This window comes from Crinia signifera, chromosome 6 (genome assembly GCF_055691185.1).
Source record: "Crinia signifera chromosome 6, ASM5569118v1, whole genome shotgun sequence".
Classification (NCBI taxonomy): Eukaryota; Metazoa; Chordata; class Amphibia; order Anura; family Myobatrachidae; genus Crinia; species Crinia signifera.
In genome coordinates this window covers 75,573,017-75,591,918 of record NC_139222.1, presented here as the reverse complement: position 1 = coordinate 75,591,918, position 18,902 = coordinate 75,573,017, and the positions used below count along the sequence as shown (strand labels likewise).

Below are 18,902 nucleotides of genomic sequence, written 5' to 3'. Positions count from 1 at the left end.
GCAGCGTAAAAATAAAGCAGTCAGTATTTTCCCTACACAGAAACAAAATAGCTCACCCAACTCTAAATCTCTCTGCATGTTACATTTGCCCCCCTGCAGTGCACATGGTTTTGTCCATTTCAGAAGGAATTTGCCTTTGCGAGTGAATCAGAATAAGGGCCACTACATGAGTCTTTAAAGAATATTGCTCAGAAGGATCATTCTGAATGATATCTTGTTAAAAAGGGGTAGTGTGTATGCTCGATGACGTTAACTCTCCCTTTTGCCTTTTTTCAGACAATTCAATTACCTTGTTTTTTTTAAGTTTCCGGATCCATGGGTTGTTGCGATGAAGTCCATGAAAACAGCACAAATACAGAGATTTTGTTTCTTCTGGTTTAGGCAGGTGAAGCAAAATCCTCATTAGTGCTGGCAATCAGGGATACCTAAATTACTAGTGGGGCTTGGATCTGTAGGTCCTTCATCAGGAGAACCTATTCCTTTGTTGGGGTATTTATAGTGATCTTACAGTGATAGCATTTTTATTGACTGAAATGTTTTAAAAAAATGTACACAAATAGGAATCTAAAAAAATAATGCAGGTTACAGTTTTCTAGAGTCCCAGTCTGGAAGGATGACATATATATTTTATAAATAACTGCTGTAATAAGGTTTAGTACCAGTTATGAAGTAGCTGAGCTCTGCGTTCAGTCCTGTATCCGCATCTGAGCAATTCAGGCGTGCCACCACATAATCCCGAGGAACATTCTCAGCCAGTGAAAGATTGTACAGCTTTGGGTAGAAAGTGGGACTCTCGTCATTGACATCCAACACTAAAAACATAAATTAAATATAGTCAATACTCACAAAAAATGTATCAAAGAGTATTCAAGTGTAATGTAGCTGGGAAAGTCACCCTTGTGCAAGGGCTCATTGTACAAGGGGTGATGTCCCAGCTGTATTACAATTATCCTCGTCAAGGAGATCATATTAGTGATCAATTTGTAGGACTAAAAAACCAAGCATATGAATTAAAACTGTGAGAACTATAAGAAAGTCAAACCTTAAAGCAGTGGTACACTTCACATAAGCAATGGCCGATATAAAGCAGAACAAACATTTGTGATTTATTGCCCCCAACACTACCCTGGAAGGACTTGTGTCGGAGCATGCACTGGCAATGGTGCCAGAGCCTACTGTGTATGTGCACAATCTCCAGGAAGAAGATAAATTCAATGAATGGAGAACCAGAGGCGCTTTTATAGAGGAGGAGACCCTTGTGCAGATTATGTCCGGGACCCCTTCTCTCTAGCCAGCAGCTCTGTAGACTCTGGGCACCCAGAGACCCTAGCACTATCCCAGCCTCTACTGTGCATGGGCAGGTCTAAGGGAAAAACATGCAGTGGGCATTTTCCCGGTGATGTTTTTACTACAAATGTGCGAAATGCTGTACCATTTTCCCAGTGATTTCTGCAGTTTCTGCTGCTGTCACCGCGGGCCTAGAGAGAGTACGTTTTTTAAAAATAATGAGTGCAGGGTGTGTGGTGCACCTCCCCCACCCCCTGGTCCCCAGGAGCCAATGTGCACCGCACACACTGTCCCCAGGAGCCTTTGTGCTCAATACACCCTGCACCCATTATAGATATGCCAGTGTGGTGTCTTCACTCCACCCAGATTGTGGTGTGTTCTTTTAATGCCTTATGTTTTAGTTGGACTACCTGCAGTGATCAGTCCCTGCCAGCTGATACAGTAAGAGATTTGAAAGTCTAGAACCAAATGATTTATTCTTTAATGGGAGCCGAACGCCCTGGCCATAGGAAGGAATGTCCGGGACTCAACCACAGACCACCATCCCATAACTAGGAGCGGGGCTCCGGGATCTAACTTAGATGGCAGTGAGCCATATCTCCTTACCAACCCCTGACCTCATTCCCCTAGCAACACTAAACATCTTTCCCATAAAAAGCTAAACATGTAATGGCCGAATATTATTTACCATGCAAAGTTATTCTTCGTGTCAACAGGGTTTTTCCTTTGTTCTATTGGAGACAGTCATAATGAATGATGGCTAGATAAATACACCTTTTGTCAGGAGTGGTTTAAGAAAGGAGGGGGCAGTGTTTAGACTCCATGTGGCCCCCCTCTTCTTCATCAGCAGCAGCAGCACTGTAGACTCTGGCAGGTAGCTCTGTGCTAGAGTCTACCATGCATGGGGGCAATGGCCGCCGCAAAAGTAAGTATAATTATATGGGCACTTGTTGTGTGAAGTGAGCCCTCCAGGACCTAGGGACCTATGGGCACTGCACACACCCCGCAGCCATCATGGATTCGCCAATGCCTTTAGTCTAGAGAGGTATGGGTTCATATTTATTACAATGGATGGTATGTATTGCATCTAATTAAAAGAAGTGCTGCACATACTTGCTTGATCATTCCTAAACTAAAACAGGTAAGTGTAACCAGAATATTTTATGACGGAAATAGGACCTTACCACGAACTGTAAGGCTACTAGTGGAGCTCTTTGATGGAGATCCCGCATCACTGGCCACTACCCGAAGGTAATACTCTGCAATCCGCTCTCTGTCTAGAATAGCCGTAGAGGTCACTAATCCACTTGTGCTATTTATGACAAAGTCCATGCGTGGCATTCCAACCTGCATCCGATAGGTCACTTGTCCATTCAGACCTTCATCTAGGTCTATAGCCACCACCTTAAAATGAAATAAATTAGTTTAGAATAAAAATCCAAATGTACATTGTTATTGACGCTACTGTAGAACGTTCATTTGGAAATAACTGGTTGTAGTAGTGTAGATCTGAATTTTACTACCACAGTCTTGTTTGAATTATTTACTGCATAAAGACTTTTCATTTTATTATACTATATTTTGAAAATACAGACACATATCTGATTACCTGGAATACAGATGCTCCGACAGAAGCGCCCTCCAGGATCTCGGCAGTGAATGGCAGGTTGTAAAATGTGGGGTCATTATCATTAAGATCTAGCAAATTCACAAAAACTGTAGCACTGCTTGTGGCACGGAGAGGCGGTGTTCCACCTGCCAAAGTAGAGAAAATTGCATTAGTAACCCGCAAGACTGATAACAGAGATAATTAGAGGACTATGTGCTGCCTGAATGATGCTCATTAGAATCCTTTTAAGCAATTCCATGAAATAAAGCAATGCATTGTGCTGCTGTATTTGATTTATTTTAAGTACATTTCTGCTAGACTCGGTTCTGCAACAAGCTGTGTATCTATTTTGTTCTCCAACATATTAAGTCCACTTGAGAAACTTAGACATACAAAGATAAAGTACGCCAGGCAGTTTGACAGTCATCTGGCAAATGATGTTTAAGTTGGCCTAGTAGTCATGACTTTTTCTTACAGGATACTTGCCAACTCTGGTGGCTTGTCAGGGAGACTCCCTGAAATAGAAGTAATCTCTCGACTCCCTGCGGAGTCTCGAAATCTCCCTGAATGCAATTTGACTGTTATATTCTTAGGGAAAAAAGAAATTACAGATATATACATTCAGATTGTCCTGATCGGTACCGCCCGGTATCCCTGGTCTCTGACATGGGGGCGGGTTTCCTCCGGCAGCCGTGTCCCCGGCAGACGCGCGGAGTGACGTCATCGGGTCACTTTGCAGTTGTTGTGGGGGCTTCCTGTGGAGGCTACTAGTTGTCCTGCTGCCTAACGCACTGCCTGCTTCAGCGTCCCAGGCAGGCAGCAGGCACTGCTAGGACCTGGAGCTGGGCTCTGGCCACTCGCCAGGGGGCTGCTGTGCGGAGGGCTGCAGACGAACTGCAGCCCGCTGCTATGAGGGGGAATGCCGGCCGCCAACCAGCGGGTAGGGCCTGGCGGCGGCCAGCAGCTTTGTAGTGAAGAAGCAGGGGGGTGCTGCGGGGATGCAGCGGACCGGGCCCTACCCCTGTCAGAGCGGCTAGGCCCGGGACAGTTGTCCCCATAGCACCCCCCTGTCGGCGGCCCTGCATTTGACCATTCTTGCCTACTCTCCCGAGTCCTGGATTGTCGGAGAGGCTCCCAAAAAATCATGTGGCCCTCCTGGCCCCCAAGACCTCTCTCTGTATCCTGCTCCCTCTTACCAGCTCTTCTCACCCCTGTGACGTGGACGGGGTGATGACATGATTTGGGCTATATTGTGTCATTGTTGCCCCACCCCCACACTTTAAAATGCTGGCAATGTCAGCACTGTAAAGCAGGGAGTGGGGTTACAATGATGCCTTGGCTGCTCCCTCCCAGAATGAGCAGCCATTAGATAGGTAAGTATGCATTTATAGGTATTAGTTATAAATAATACACATAATGATCACTACAGTATGGCTACATATGCCTTTTTAAATGTGATATAACCAGGGTCTGTCTGGCAACTTTTAGCCTGGGGCAAGTCCAGAGCACTGGTCCATAAATAACAGTGAATCATTAAATGGAGGTTTTTCATTTAAAAAATATGTATTAATATAATAATATTTGATTAATATAATAATACCAGAACACCACAGGCTGCTCCCCCTGTATAATAGTAATAACACAACACCATAGGCTGCTTTCCCTGTATAATCATAACATGCTCCCCCTTGATAATAACTGGACAACACAGTAGTAGCGCTGTGTAACACCCTCACCAGTTGCCAACAGTAGTACTGTGTTTATATGTAATGCCCACACCAGCTGCCAACAGTAGTAGCGCTGCCTGTACGTAACATCAACAGAAGTAGCGCAGAGTAACGCCGACAGTAGTAGCACTGTGTAACACCCAAACCATTTGCTGACGGTAGTAGACGGCAGCCACAAAGGACAGAAGCGGGGATGCAGAGCAGGGAGAGAGCCTCTACTGCCCAGTGCCTCCCTGCACTGCATCCTCTGCTGAGCACTGGCCCTGATCAGGACAATACCTTTTTAGTGTTTAAGGGGGTCTGCGTCAGTAATCAATAAAGCAGCCTGGGAGGCACATGGCACCCTGCCCTAACTCCCCCTCCCCAGGAAATGTATTCATGTATTTTCATCAAAAAGTGTATCTTACTAATTGCTTTAGGGCCCATTTACTGTACATTTGTATTTAAAACATATGTATGTCTACCTCACAGATGTAGCAGTACACACGTAAACACTTATAGGTGTTATTTCACCATCTCCCAGAAATGCTATTTCAAAACTAGGCAAGTGTGTCTCATACAAATGACAAGTTTAGACTTAAAAAAAAAAAAAATATATATATATATATATATATATATATATACAGCTAAGTGTATTCTTATGAACCGATAGTTATGTAAATGTAGTATATCAATTTACCTGACCTCTGTAATGAGTGCCCAATGCATTGAGCATAAATGTGTAATGAAAACAAATAAGCAAAAGATGTGCATTACTGATCATTTATACCCTGGGTGCTATAACATAAATGCTGTTCATCTATTAAGCTTTGCAGATGAGGCCCAATCTGTATAAAAACAAAATCAACAATAAGTATGGATGGAGGGAATGATTGTGCGTACTCACGGTCTGTTACCGAGATAACAATTCTCCTCATCAGCTCCGCTTCCTGCGGATTTGGGTTTTCCCTGTCCAGTACCACCCCTGTAGTGCGTATCTTTCCTGTGGTACTATTCAGGGTATAGAACTTGTTGGGTGGGTTAATACTGTAGACTAGGCTGCCGTTCGCTGCAAGGTCTGGATCAAAAGCGATCACCTGTTGAGAGATGGTGACAATAACAGATTGAGAATAAAAAATATACTGTGTTACAGATTAATCTAGGAACAGGTCCTCAATCCCACAGACAAAGATATATCACACATTAATCTATGGGATCTGAGCGCAGGTCCTCAAGCCTACAGACAATAACATTTGTACAGAATGTTGTGTATTATTCACTGAGAGCCAAAGTCGAATCCTTCTATCTAAGCTTTGTACTGTACAGGCTTCATATCAATGAAAATTGTTTGTGCCCTCTGTGGGTTTAACGTTAGTCAGCACTAAATAATTTCCTGCACCCATGTGTCAGTCTGATCCTTTATTAGAAAGTCAGACATGAAAAGTTTATTTCACTGTTGAGATGAAAACATAACTAGTGGCAATCCTTCAGCAGCCAGAGGCTCTAGATTCCACTGGGGTTTATCCCTGTCCTGCAGGCTTCTCACAGGCACACAGACATGAACAATGCTTTCAAGAATCAGCTACAGTAAAAAAAGATTTTTCATGAGGGCAGTGTGTGGTCCCTGGTTTTTCATGAAATTACTTAAAGCTGTTTACTCTGAAAATTACTAAGTTGGCCATTGCACCCTGCCATATTTATGTTAGCAACGGGCCTGGGTATCAATGAATGGGTATCAATTAATGCATAATCCTGTCTTAATAAAAGTATAAATACCTGCAGCCACTGCACAGCCTGCAAACCGCCAAAATGACATAACTCACAGTAGGAGCCAAAAGTCACCATACGCCGCACAGTAGGAGCCAAAAGTTATATTACGCCAAACAGTAGAAGCCACAAATTACATAAAGCCGAACAGTAGTAGCTAAAATTCACCTTACACCGCACAGTAGTAGCCAAAAGTCACATTATGCTGCAGAGTAGAAGCCAAAAATTACATAACACCACACAGAAGGAGCCAAAAACAACCTTACACCGCACAGTATAAGCCAAAAGTAACATTATGCCGCACAGTAGAAACCAAAAATTACATCATGCCACACAGAAGGAGCCAAAAATCACCTTACACCACACAGTGGGAGCCAAAAGTCATATTACACCACACAGTAGGCGCCAAAAGTCATATTACACCGCACAGTAGGCGCCAAAAGTCATATTACACCGCACAGTAGGCACCAAGTCATATTACACCGCACAGTAGGCGCCAAGTCATATTACACTGCACAGTAGGCGCCAAGTCATATTACACAGCAAAGTAGAAGCCAAAAATTACATAACGCCGCACAGTACAAACCAAAAAATCACCTTACACTGCACAGTAGAAGCCAAAAGTCACATTACACTGCACAGTAGAAGCCAAAAGTCACATTATGCCACACAGTAGGAGCCAAGAGTCATATTGCACCTCAGAGTAGGCGCCTAAAGTCACATTACACCGCACAGTAGGAGCCAAAAGTCATATTACACCGCACAGTAGGAGCCAAAAATCACACTACGCTGCACAATAGGAGCCAAAAAATCACATTACCCTGCACAGTATGAGCAAAAAAAATCAAATTACGCTGCACAGTAGGAGTCAAAAATCACATGACAGGACAGAGAGGTGCAGTGGACACACACAAGCTGTATGAATTTTGTGTACCCCCTTGTATATTTTATGTAAATCACCCCACCACCATCCCTCATATGCCGAATCACATACAACCCCCCCCCCCAACCCCCACACAACAACTTTACACATTTCCAATAACCCTTTCACACCGCAGCTATAACACGGTATATTGCCATTTTTAAGCGTTCCAAACCGGTTCCAGCTGCAGTGTGAAAGCGCCACCCGGTACTTGAACACGGGTTAAAAAAAGGATCCTACATGGTTCTGAGCCATTTAAGTGTGCAGTGTGAAAGGCTCAGACCCGGTTTTTACAACACATGACTCTGCAAATGGAGGTGATAGGCTGTCTTCCTGCCTGATGACACTATCCTGAATCAGGAAACAAGAGAACTAGCATTTGAAGTAGTGGAGAAGCACTGCTGGTATATTTCTACACTACAGAGTTATGGCAACATGGGCTGATGAGGTGGGGAGGGAGTTGCTTAGAATAAGAGGAGAAATTGGCAGGTATATCACTGGCACTGTAAAAGATTATGTAATGTATAAAAACATTTGAAATTGGTACATTACATAAACATCAACAAACAGGTGTATTTTTTAGCTAAAAATGGAGGGAGGATGATAACAAGTTATCAACAGAGGCGCAAGACTATGGGTTGCTTTGTCAAGCTGCAGTGTACTTTTAAGGGTTGTCACACCCCTATATAAATCTAGAAAGAAAAAGGGAAGGGGGTACACCGTGCTAGCTACTTAAATGGTATTAGATTCAAATAGTAGAATGCCAATGATGTACATAAAAAAAATACATTTAATTATAAAATAAAACAATTACCATAAAAAAAGTATATAAAAAAATAATGACAATAGAGGATTAAGAGTTAACACTGCTTAGTGTGTATGCCTGAGAGGAAGTATTAATGAGGGCCAGTCCATACGGTACCGTATAATGCCTCTGTTAAATGATGAGATCCGTTCCTATGATGCCTCTTGTGAAGGGTCCTGTAGTGGATCCAGTATGGTGGTGGGTCCAAAATGAAAAGACCAAGGATTACCTCACTTGGTTGGTCCTTCTAAGGTGGGAATTCACATTTGGGATAGCACTCCCCAGCTGGATTGTGAAAGATCACTTTGTTGTGCTGAAAACCACCCATGTATAGGCTAGGGGGGAATGGTAGCTGGGATTTGCAGTGAGTATTTTTTAGCTAGAATACAAACATATGACAAATATATCACATAAAAGTCCATTACAAATGACTTTACGCTGTTGTATGTGTGGACCGGGTTCAGTGTGAAAGGCACCAACCTGGTAATAACCCAGTAATAAACTGGGTCCACCGTGCGATGTGAAAGGGGTTTAGATTGTCCATTTCAAGAAGGTTTTCAAATACCGGTTTAGAGCAGGGTTGCGATGTGAAAGCAGTATTATATAAGTTAAGATGACTATTAGCTTTTTTGGTCTACTTGAGGCTGGGAGCTGTCCCTTCAGGACCTGAGGCTTGCAGACTCCAGCTCTCCTCTCTGCATGCTGAACCTTCTCCATGTGCATGGGGCAGGATGCTAAGCTAGCCAGGGCCAGACAGATGAGAAAAAGCCGGTGACAGTCGTGCCCGGGAATGCTACTATTAAGCATCCCTATCATCGGCAGTAAGAGGGGCTGTGGAGTGTAATCAGGTTTGTGGCAATGCCACTGCTGCCTGAGGAGGAGAAAAGGCAGCATGATGCTGCTGCCCAGCCATTTCCACCTCAAGACCAAGGTAGCAGCTCACTCTCTAGGCTGACAGACAGACAGGATCTGCGCCGCTGTGTGTGGGCGGGGTTTGGCCAGCTCGTGGGTTCTGAACATTTTCCGTGGGTGCTCAGGCCCGAGAGAACCCACAGAATTGGCGCCTATGCACACCGCTGACCCCCGGGCCCCCTTGTCTGTCCGGGACTCTACTAGCCCCCGCATACCACCCCCCACCCCCCCCCCTGATGGCGGCCCTGTACAATTTGAAGGTTAACTTCCAGCTATGCAATTAGTTGCGAGTTTGTAACTGCCAGTTTCTCTCATGAAACAGACAGATTTCACACGAATGAGCACACCTGAGAAATGCGAGATCTAATTAGAAATACCTATTTGTGGTTCTTGCAGGCAAGGAGCACAAATTTCCTGTAAAATTCATCATCGGAGAAGTATATGAAAAGTGGGGAGAATATCCTGGACCACAAACATGTGACAACATTGTTAAAAGAATCATATAGAAGTCTGTTATTGAGTATAAGGAAAGTGTTGGGAGTGTTTTAAGTAAAGCAAAAAAAATGTATTTAAATCACCCATATGAGATCTTAAGAAAAAAAAAAAATACACTTAGATTGTAAGCTTGTGAGCAGGGGATACGGTCATATTGTCTACAGCATTTAGGTCTACATGCATTAGTTCTACACCACTAGGTCGACCTGCATTTAGGTAGACATGCATTTAGGTTGACATGACTGAAGGTCGACAGGGTCATTAGGTCGACATTTATAAGGTCGACAGGGTCATTAGGTTCGACATGGGGAAGTTCGACAGGCAAAAGGTCGACATGGGGTCATTTGACTGTTTTATGAGTCGACGTGCTGACAGGCGGTATTTCATGCCCTACCATCCACTAGGGCGAGGTGGGAGAATAAAATAGTGTGCTAAGCGTAGCCAGGCACCTTTCCACGAAGCATGGCGAGCACAGCGCGCAATGCGAGGGGACGCGGTGCTATGTTGACTGGGTCGAAGTTTGAAAAAATGAACATTTTTTTTTTAAATAAATAAAAACATGTCGACTTTTTCACTGTCGACCTAATGACCCTGTCGACCTTATACCTGTCGGCCTAATGACCCTGTCGAACTAACACCTGTCGACCTTCAGTCAGGTTGACCTAAATGCAAGTCGACCTAATGGTGTAGACCTAATGCTTGTAGACCTAAATGCAGTCTGACGAATGATCCCATTCCGTGAGCAGGACCCTACTATTATTTTAACTGTCTGTAAATACCCAGTTTGTTGTATCACTGTTTCAAATTATAACACACAATGGAATTTGCTGCGCTATGTAGTAAACTGTTAGTAAAAAATAAAATATAAAGTAATTCAACTGAAGAAGTAAAATAAAAATGCTTTTGGGGCAATTTGAGATTACATTTAATAATTAAAAAAAAGATAAAGAGTAAGTATTTTGTGCTGAAACATATACTTTAATTAAATTTGAGTTACATTATTAAATTAAAAAAAAGTTTATTTTGGGGTAATTAGATGACATTTTTAACACCAATATTGACATGTTATTAATGGCCCAATTAAGCAAACTAAAAACTTCCAGTAGACAAATTGGTCATTAAGTCCCAACATTTTTCCATTGAAATAAACATTTTTCCTACATTTTACAGATAAAAGCAGCTAATTTCCTCTGAAAAAGCGACAGCAGTGCGCTTACAGAAATACAATTCACGGTGGGGATTTGCAGTGAAAGCGGCTCACACAGACCACTCATTCCTAACTGAATTGACCCAAAACTGCAATGATACACAGAAAAAATTGAACTGATAGAATAACAAAGAGATTTAATAAAAACTAAGCTGAAAAGTGCTATTGGGTCAATGTGACTGTTTTGCTCTCAGCAGATGTCTCTTAAAGTGACATGTAATATGGTAAACCAATTTGATTATTTTAGAGATAAAAACCAAAATACAGTACATCTGGGGAACCCTGGAGGAGTGGATACTCCTCCCACATCCCACCTGCTTTCTAGGGAAGTGAGCAGGATTTGCAGATAAAGCCGAAAATTTGCTGTAAATTTTAGCCTTCCTCCTTGAGGACTCGGAGCTTGTAGTGTCTGGTCCGGGGGGTGTCCCGTCCTGGGGGTGTCTTGTCCAGGGGGATGCCTGTGATAGCTTTCACCAGGGACATGGGGAAGGGGAGATTACAGCCCCCCTGTGTGGTTCTGTTCTGGTTTTTGCTACATGCCCGGACCATACAGGGAGGTTTTATTCTCTCCCTCCTCCTCTCCCTTGTGACAGCTGTTACGTCAAGCCCCGCAGACAGGACACCCCCAGGACGGGACACGCCCTCGGACCTGACACTACAAGCTCCGGACTGCAGATTTTGATGTCCGGAAAAACAACCAACCAATCAGGTCCTGCCTGATATTCAAACAGAGTCTGTGACATGGCAGGTAGGAGCTGATTGGCTGGCTGTTTTTCTCTCTCCATTTTATCACTTTTGAAGCTTAGTGCATCTGGCTCTGGATCACTTATGCTGCTTTCAGACCGCATAACTGGCTTTGACCCTGTATTTGAAAATGTTTCCAAAAACGGGTCTGCCAGGTAAAACCCCTTTCACACCGCAACTCTTAAACGGTATATTACCGTTTAAGTGCTGTTTTTGTGACAATGTCAGACCCGTTTTTGGAAACTTTCCAAATACAGGGTCAAAGCCAGTGCGGTCTTCAGCCCCCCCCTTAGGGTTAACACCCCCCACCCCTAGGGCTAAGCCCCTTCCAATGTGTTTAAGAACCCCCCCCATTGTGTTTAAGAACCCCCCCCCCCCCCCCCCGTGCAGCCGGTACCTCTTGCGTTGCGGATCCCAGCAGAATGGACTGATGCGCTTATAAAAAAACAGTGACTTTCAGAAAATGGCTACCCCATAGGAAAACCAGTTTAAAAAAACTGTCTTTCGTATGGGGGTAGCCATTTTCCGAAAGTCACTTTTCTTATAAGCAGCAGGAGGCTGCTTATAAGAAAAGGGACTTTCAGAATGTTAACACACGCACAGGGGGCTCCAGGGGGTGAAGCGCAGTGAATATTTAATGAGCACTCATTAAATATTCACTGCGCTGGGTCCGCACATTGGCTGGGAGCCAAATACTGTTTCAGACCCGATTTTGATGCCAAAATATTGGGTCTGAAAAGGGTAGGACCCTCCTTTTTAACGGTTTTAAAAAAACTGCTTTTTTAAAACGGTAAAGTGGTTCTGCACCTTTCAGACCGCACAGATTACCGTTTTAAAACGGTTAAAGATCTGCAAAATACCGTTTTTTTAAGTGCGGTCTGAAAGGGGCATAAAATTCCCATCATACCATGTTTGGGAGGGAGGTCAGTGGACATTTGCATTCCAAATATTCCTGTCAAAAATAAATGTTAATACTGTATTTAATCCTTAGGGAATAAGAATAAATGATAAAACAAGAGGACAAGAGACATTTAAATGTGCAGTTGGCCCATATTAGAAAACACAGCTGAACCTTTACAAGGGTAAACTTAAAAAGCTGGTACTGTGCCTAGAAATCTGAGAAATGTCACTCTTAGGTTCTAACTCCAGTATGTTAAAAGCTCTGCATAATGTAAAGGGTTAAGATTTTAAAATTGGGTACTTATGTAGTATCTGGGCTGCCGATTTTTTGATTGTATGCCTTAAGTTAAGGCATACAATCAGATGCGATGCGATGCGATATCGCATCGCATCGCATCGCATACGATGCGATGCGATGACCCGATTTTTCCATAGGATTCAATGTTAAAATGGACTGAGTCCATTTTAACATGGAATTCAATGGGAAAAAGGGGTCCTTTTCATACCCCTACTATCCAAGTGGGCATGGAGTTGGATATAAACCTGTGGCGAGCGTAGCGAGCCACCGAGCCCGAAGCGTGGCGAGCGAAGCGCGCCCCGCGAGGGGACGGTATTCTGTGTCCCCTCGCGGGGCTCGCTACGCTCGCCACGCTTCGGGCTCGGTGGCTCGCTACGCTCGCCACAGGTTTATATCCAACTCCATGCCCACTTGGATAGTAGGGGTATGAAAAGGACCCCTTTTTCCCATTGAATTCCATGTTAAAATGGACTCAGTCCATTTTAACATTGAATCCTATGGAAAAATCGGGTCCATCGCATCGCATCGCATCGCATGCGATTTGGTCGGGTGCGATGCGATGCGATGGACCCGATTTCAAAATCGGCAGCCCAGTTACTACATAAGTACCTAAAATTGTTGTATGTTCAGCTATTAGGAGCCATAAAATACTTAGCACATAAATGGTTTGTTTACTTTATAGCAGCTGAAAGAAAAACTGTAATTAATTTTTGGCTCCAGGATGATAAATCCAGCGCAAACGGTTCAGGCTGGCATGTGTATTGTCAGGCTCTTAAAATGGTTCATTTATTTTAGAGTGTAAGCAAGCCATGTGTTTTAAATGGGTAGTTTCACATAGGAATGGATGCATGGTTTACCAAACACGGTAATATAAACAGAATTTTTGAAGTGTAATGCTGCAGAACAAAATATGCAGCATAACTAGGTGAAATCTAGAATTAAGTGACATATTATAGCAATAATATTTTTTCTACAAACATTGACTTACAAAAAACTTGGGAGACGACAGGCATACAGTTGATGAATGAGGTGGCTATGTGGTACATGCCTGCCTACTTTTTATAACTCCTCTACAGGTGAAGCCCGGAGAGAAGTGAAAGAGGGGCGGGACGAGGCTACGTTAGGGGGGCGGGATGAGGCTGATGTCACCAAGACCCACCCAATGACAGTGTTTATTCGTGGGTCCTTGGATTGGGGGAGGGGCTAAAATTACGCAAAATCACGTGATTCGCGTCATTTGTACCCTGCCCCTCCGTGCAGACCAGTGAAATTCAGGATTTTATAACATGGGGGAGTGGGGGTGCGGGAGACTTACCCAGCTTCCCGGGGGGCCCGGAGGGGGACCCGATTTGCGGGACCCTCCTGGCTATTCTGGGAGGGTAGGCAAGTATGATGTGGTATAGTATTAGCCTATTAATACCAATGACAAATTATATCTACTGCAGGGCTACAGCCCCTCCAGTAAAATGCGCCACCACTCAGTGAAGCCAGATGCAGTTCATGAGACTACAATGGCTAAACTGTGACTACCAGTGACTTTGGACGTCCTACCTGCTAGTCACCCACATGACAGCCAGTCCCACTGGGAGGTGTTCTCTCCCTTTGGGAATGCCAGTCTGGGCTGTAGGAAGGAAGAAGTCACACCTTGCCTTATCATGCAACCCTAGCCGGCTTCTATGGGCTGCAGCCCACAGAATTCAGGTGTTTACTCTTGCTCAGTACGCTCTACTGCACATTCCTCAAGCCTGTTGTCTTTCAAATACAGTATACAAGTGCCGTGACCTGGCAGCATGGCGGGTGCAAGGCAGCAGGTACCCAGGAGCGTGGTTAGCTGCAGTTTACCTCCTATGCCCAGGTAGGAGCTGCCGCTGATAATAACCCTGAGAATTATTTTGGTACTTGTGTATTTTCACGGCACCCAATATATCGGATGCAATATCGGGCGATATATCGGATGCGATCCGAACCGATTTTTGACCTGTTCATAATGATTTTATATAGTGTGGCGAGCGCAGTAATCCGCGTCCGCTCGCCACGCTTCGGGCTCGGTGGCTTGCTGCGCTCGCCACACTATATAAACTCAACTCCATGCATAGTGGATAGTGGGGTTATGAACAGGTCAAAAATCAGTTCGGATCGCATCCGATATATCGGCCGATATCGCATCCGATATATCGGGCGCCGTGAAAATACACAAGTACCATTATTTTCTATTAAAGGACCTAATATATATATTATTTTATTATGACCTCTTTGAGGGAGCACTCCCCAGTGGGCGAGTTTTTTATGACGAGAGCTCCCTATAAAAAACTCACCACTGTCTCCCCTGGGTCCGGGCAGTGACGCTGAACCGTCAATCAGCCGCTGCCCGGACCTGCGCCCCGGCTCCCCGTCCCTACATGCTGTGACCCGGCTTGTCATAAGCCGGCACCGCAGGCTGCAATGTAACAGCCGGGGGGGGCGGGGTGAGCCGAAGCGCGGCGGAGGGGAGGGAGCCAGGCCGCGCTGAAGCTACCTGAGTTCAGCGATGAACTCAGCAGCGCTGCCCGATGCTAATCACTGGCAATCCCGAGAATTTTCCGGGTTTGCCAGCCTGGGCATTAAGTCATAGCCCGGAAAATTCTCGGGATTGCCAGTGAAGGGGTTAAACAAGCAGAATCCTTAGTTTCCGCATGTTTTTGCAGATTAAAAAAATCTGAAAGTGTGATAGCTGCTTTTTTCCCCGAGCAGCAGTGCCGCACCAGAGAAATGGAGTGTTTCATGATCAGCAGATTAGTATTGCAGCCCCTCAGATTAAGCGTGTACCTGTTTACACATTATACAGACGGCAGTGTGGATCTCCCATACCTGTGACCTATACAACCAGCTGCAAACTGTGCACAGTGCAAGATATTTCTGTATTGAATTCTGCTCTCTAAAGCGTGTTACAGATGATATTTTAATAATAAATAGTGACTGCTTCCCTCACACTGAACGTGATAAGATGACAGCTGAGATCAGTAAAGCCTGAGCTGACATTTTAGATGGTGGATTGCGATGTCATCAGGACTTCCTTAAGCTTCCGATATCTTGCCATTAGCAAATCACTGTGTAATATAGGATTGCATATTACTTATAATTAGGCAGGGCCATCTTGATGTATAGCACAATGGCCAGCTTCCCAGGGCCACATGATTCCTGGGGTCTTTGAGCAGCGATAGGCTGGCCCTGGAGGCATCTACCCCACAGGATGATGCCTCCGGAGCATCTTTGGAGGCAGGAAGAGAATGCTGCCCAGCCACTCAGATTGTGAATTACACACAATCAAAGACATCTGGCCACATTCTATCCCGGCCTGCAGCCAGTGTATTACTTTGCTGTTAGTTAAGATGACCCCGACATTATGATAACATTACCATTGATCTAGTGACCACTTGGTGCTACAAAATATACAAGTAAAAAAAGAAAACATAACAAAATAGTCCTCTTCCCATCACTGCTTTTCAGGGTATAAGCCCCATATTATGTAGTAGTGTAAAAAAAATAGGGTACATTCTCTTAATTCGTCAACTTTCCCCAATATACAGTATGTCCAATAAAATAGTTTTCTGCAATATTTGTATACTGTACTTCTTTATAAAATTGACATGTAAAAGTCTCCAAAAATGTAGTTGGAGCAGTAATATATAGCTCTAATGTTAAGTTTAATTTTTAATTTTTCATTTTTGTAGAGATGGGGCTGATATCCTGACCCCCAACCCCCATTTTTTTTCTTTAACAATTATAGCAGGTTTTCGTAGAAACATTATTGGACCCTCTTTTCCTATAATGGATAGCGGAAGAAAGGGCCTGGTTAACTGGTTAATGGTTCCAGGCCCTAGGCTAATACACATGTAGCTCCCCTTGTAATGCTGCCAAACACACGTGAATGGGCGCTCAGGGACTCGCCAGTCATACTGCCCATGTGCATGTAACAAAGGTTATATAACTGGCATGATAGATAGATAGATAGATAGATAGATAGATAGATTATTTGCTTTGCTGCATTAATAAGGAACTATTCCCAGTAAAACTTAAACATCTCCAAGACATTAAAGTTGGGCCACAGTAGTAATGAAGGAATAATTTCTGTGTATTTATTTAATTCTAGGACAAAACACATCTAGATATAATGATGACATAATATAATGTACGCAGAATACCTGTTTAGCACTAACACCTCTTTTGTATACACAAAGTGTTTCCAGGGGACAAATGGTCGACGTCATTCTGTCTTATACCGGTCTCGAAATAATCTTCTTGATTTACATTTTCAGTGTTTGCATATATATACATTTCTATAGAGAGCTTTTTTATATTCATCCAAAAAATACAATTACCAAAAATCCCCAAATAAATAATATTTGCAGGAGCTGATAACAAACGGACACAAAGAAAACATTATGCTGCATGGAAGGAATATGCATTCTGTATAAACAATTGGTTGAGCTATTTAAAGAGAATATATTTTGTTCAGGGAACTGTCAATAGAAGTTTGTTGAATCTATTAAAAATAGCGCACCATTGTAGCCTATTAGGTATAAAAATGTCCAATAATTACAGAGAAAAATAACAATACTGGAAAGATAAGAACATCTCGAAGTTAAGGTATGGCATTTCTAATAGGGAGTATAGGAATCTGCATTATATTATGCTATTGTGCGAGTATAATCATAATAATACCGTAACAACACAATGTCTTCCCAACAAATGGAAACATTTCAATAAAAAGAAAAAAAACAGTTAATGTCGGCTGCTCTGGGAAAACAAAATTATGAGGAAAATTAATGAGGTTTGATTGGGACAAAAATAAAAATTAATTTAATGCGTTATTAAACTTCCATTAAGTCTATTTTGTGTACTTTAGAATGAGAGGGAAAAAAAACAAGTGGTAAATCAATTTAAGTCTAAGGTGTCAGAAAAAGAAAATGTATTGAAATTCTTAGTAAAGTAAATTAACCTCATAACTGCCTGGAAATAAGATTATAGTCTATGTAAATAATCATTGTATAATTATCACATTCTGATGTCAGAACAACACACTAATTATACATTACATCTCCACTATAGGCCTATATGCAGCCCAGTGGTGTCACCCCTCAGTGGGGTGAGACCAAATCAGCCGCGCTGCCACACGCCACTGCCGCGACTCCAGTCCTCAGTAACACCACTCCGCACCCACCGCAGGCAGCCCCGGCCCCCATCAGCCCCATCGTTACTCACCGCCCGCCCCATCCCTTCCTCACGTGACCAGTGTGACCGCCCCTACTATGCAGCTACAGCAGAGACACCATGACTTACTACACTGGGTGACACCAACCCTAATGACACCACTGATGCAGACCTTTCTTCTATAAATCTTAAGAGACTCGGGAGGTATGATTGTTTTACGGTTAGAAACTCTGTTACACTATGCTCAATGAGGAGCATACAGAATAAATTGTGTGCTCCTTTTGGTAAAAGGAAAGTAACTGATAGGGTCAAATGTATCAGTTATTGACCTATAGCAAGGGTGACCAAACCGTTCCTCGAGCTCTACCAACAGTTCATGTTTTCCAGACCACCTGTGGATCTTTTGAGTGTATCAGTTAGGAATGAATGCAGTACATGTTTGAAAATGAGTGCTCCAGCTAGCTGGCCTGGAAAATGTATGGAAATTGTTGGTAGATAAGAAGGACCGATTTGGTCCCCCCTAACCTATAGTAAACTGAAGCTGGGAATTTTATTTTAATATGAAACAAAAAAAGTGGGAATTTTTGCCCATCCATTCTGTAGAGCATTTATGAGGTCAGGCACTGATGTTGGACGGGAAGGCCTAGCTTGCAATTTCTATTCAATTTGTTTCCAAAGGTTGAGGTCAGGGCTGTGTGAGGGCCAGTCAAGTTCTTCCCCACTGAACTCATCAAACCATATCTTTATAGACCTTGCTTTGTGCATTGGGGCACAGTCATTTTTGAATAGTAATAGGGCCTTCCCCAAACTGTTGCCACAAAGTGGACGCATAGCATTGTTCAAAATGTCTTGGTATGCTGAAGCATTAAGACTGCCCTTTACTGGAGATAAGGGGCACAGCCCAAACCTTGCAAACAATCGCATACCATTATCCCTCCTCCACCAAACTTTGCAGTTGGCATAATGCAGTCAGGCACGTAACTGTCTCCTGGCCTCTGCCAAACTAAAAGTCGCCCATCTGACTGACAAACAGAGAAGTGTTTGTCACATTTCCACTGCT

The 18,902-nt window shown here is 43.5% G+C and overlaps 1 protein-coding gene across 3 annotated transcripts in view; it reads right to left on the bottom strand.

Moving 5' to 3' along the window:
• The window catches only part of CDH23 (cadherin related 23), a 914,269-nt gene that overhangs the window by 258,602 nt on the left and 636,765 nt on the right, over nt 1–18,902 (bottom strand). For all 3 annotated transcript variants that reach the window (XM_083146306.1, XM_083146304.1, XM_083146305.1), the window contains exons 22-25: nt 5,510–5,699; nt 2,897–3,042; nt 2,472–2,691; nt 660–812 (exon numbers count right to left, since the gene is read on the bottom strand). In XM_083146306.1, the coding sequence (XP_083002432.1) occupies nt 660–812; nt 2,472–2,691; nt 2,897–3,042; nt 5,510–5,699 (709 nt within the window). The remainder of the gene's footprint in view (nt 1–659; nt 813–2,471; nt 2,692–2,896; nt 3,043–5,509; nt 5,700–18,902) is intronic.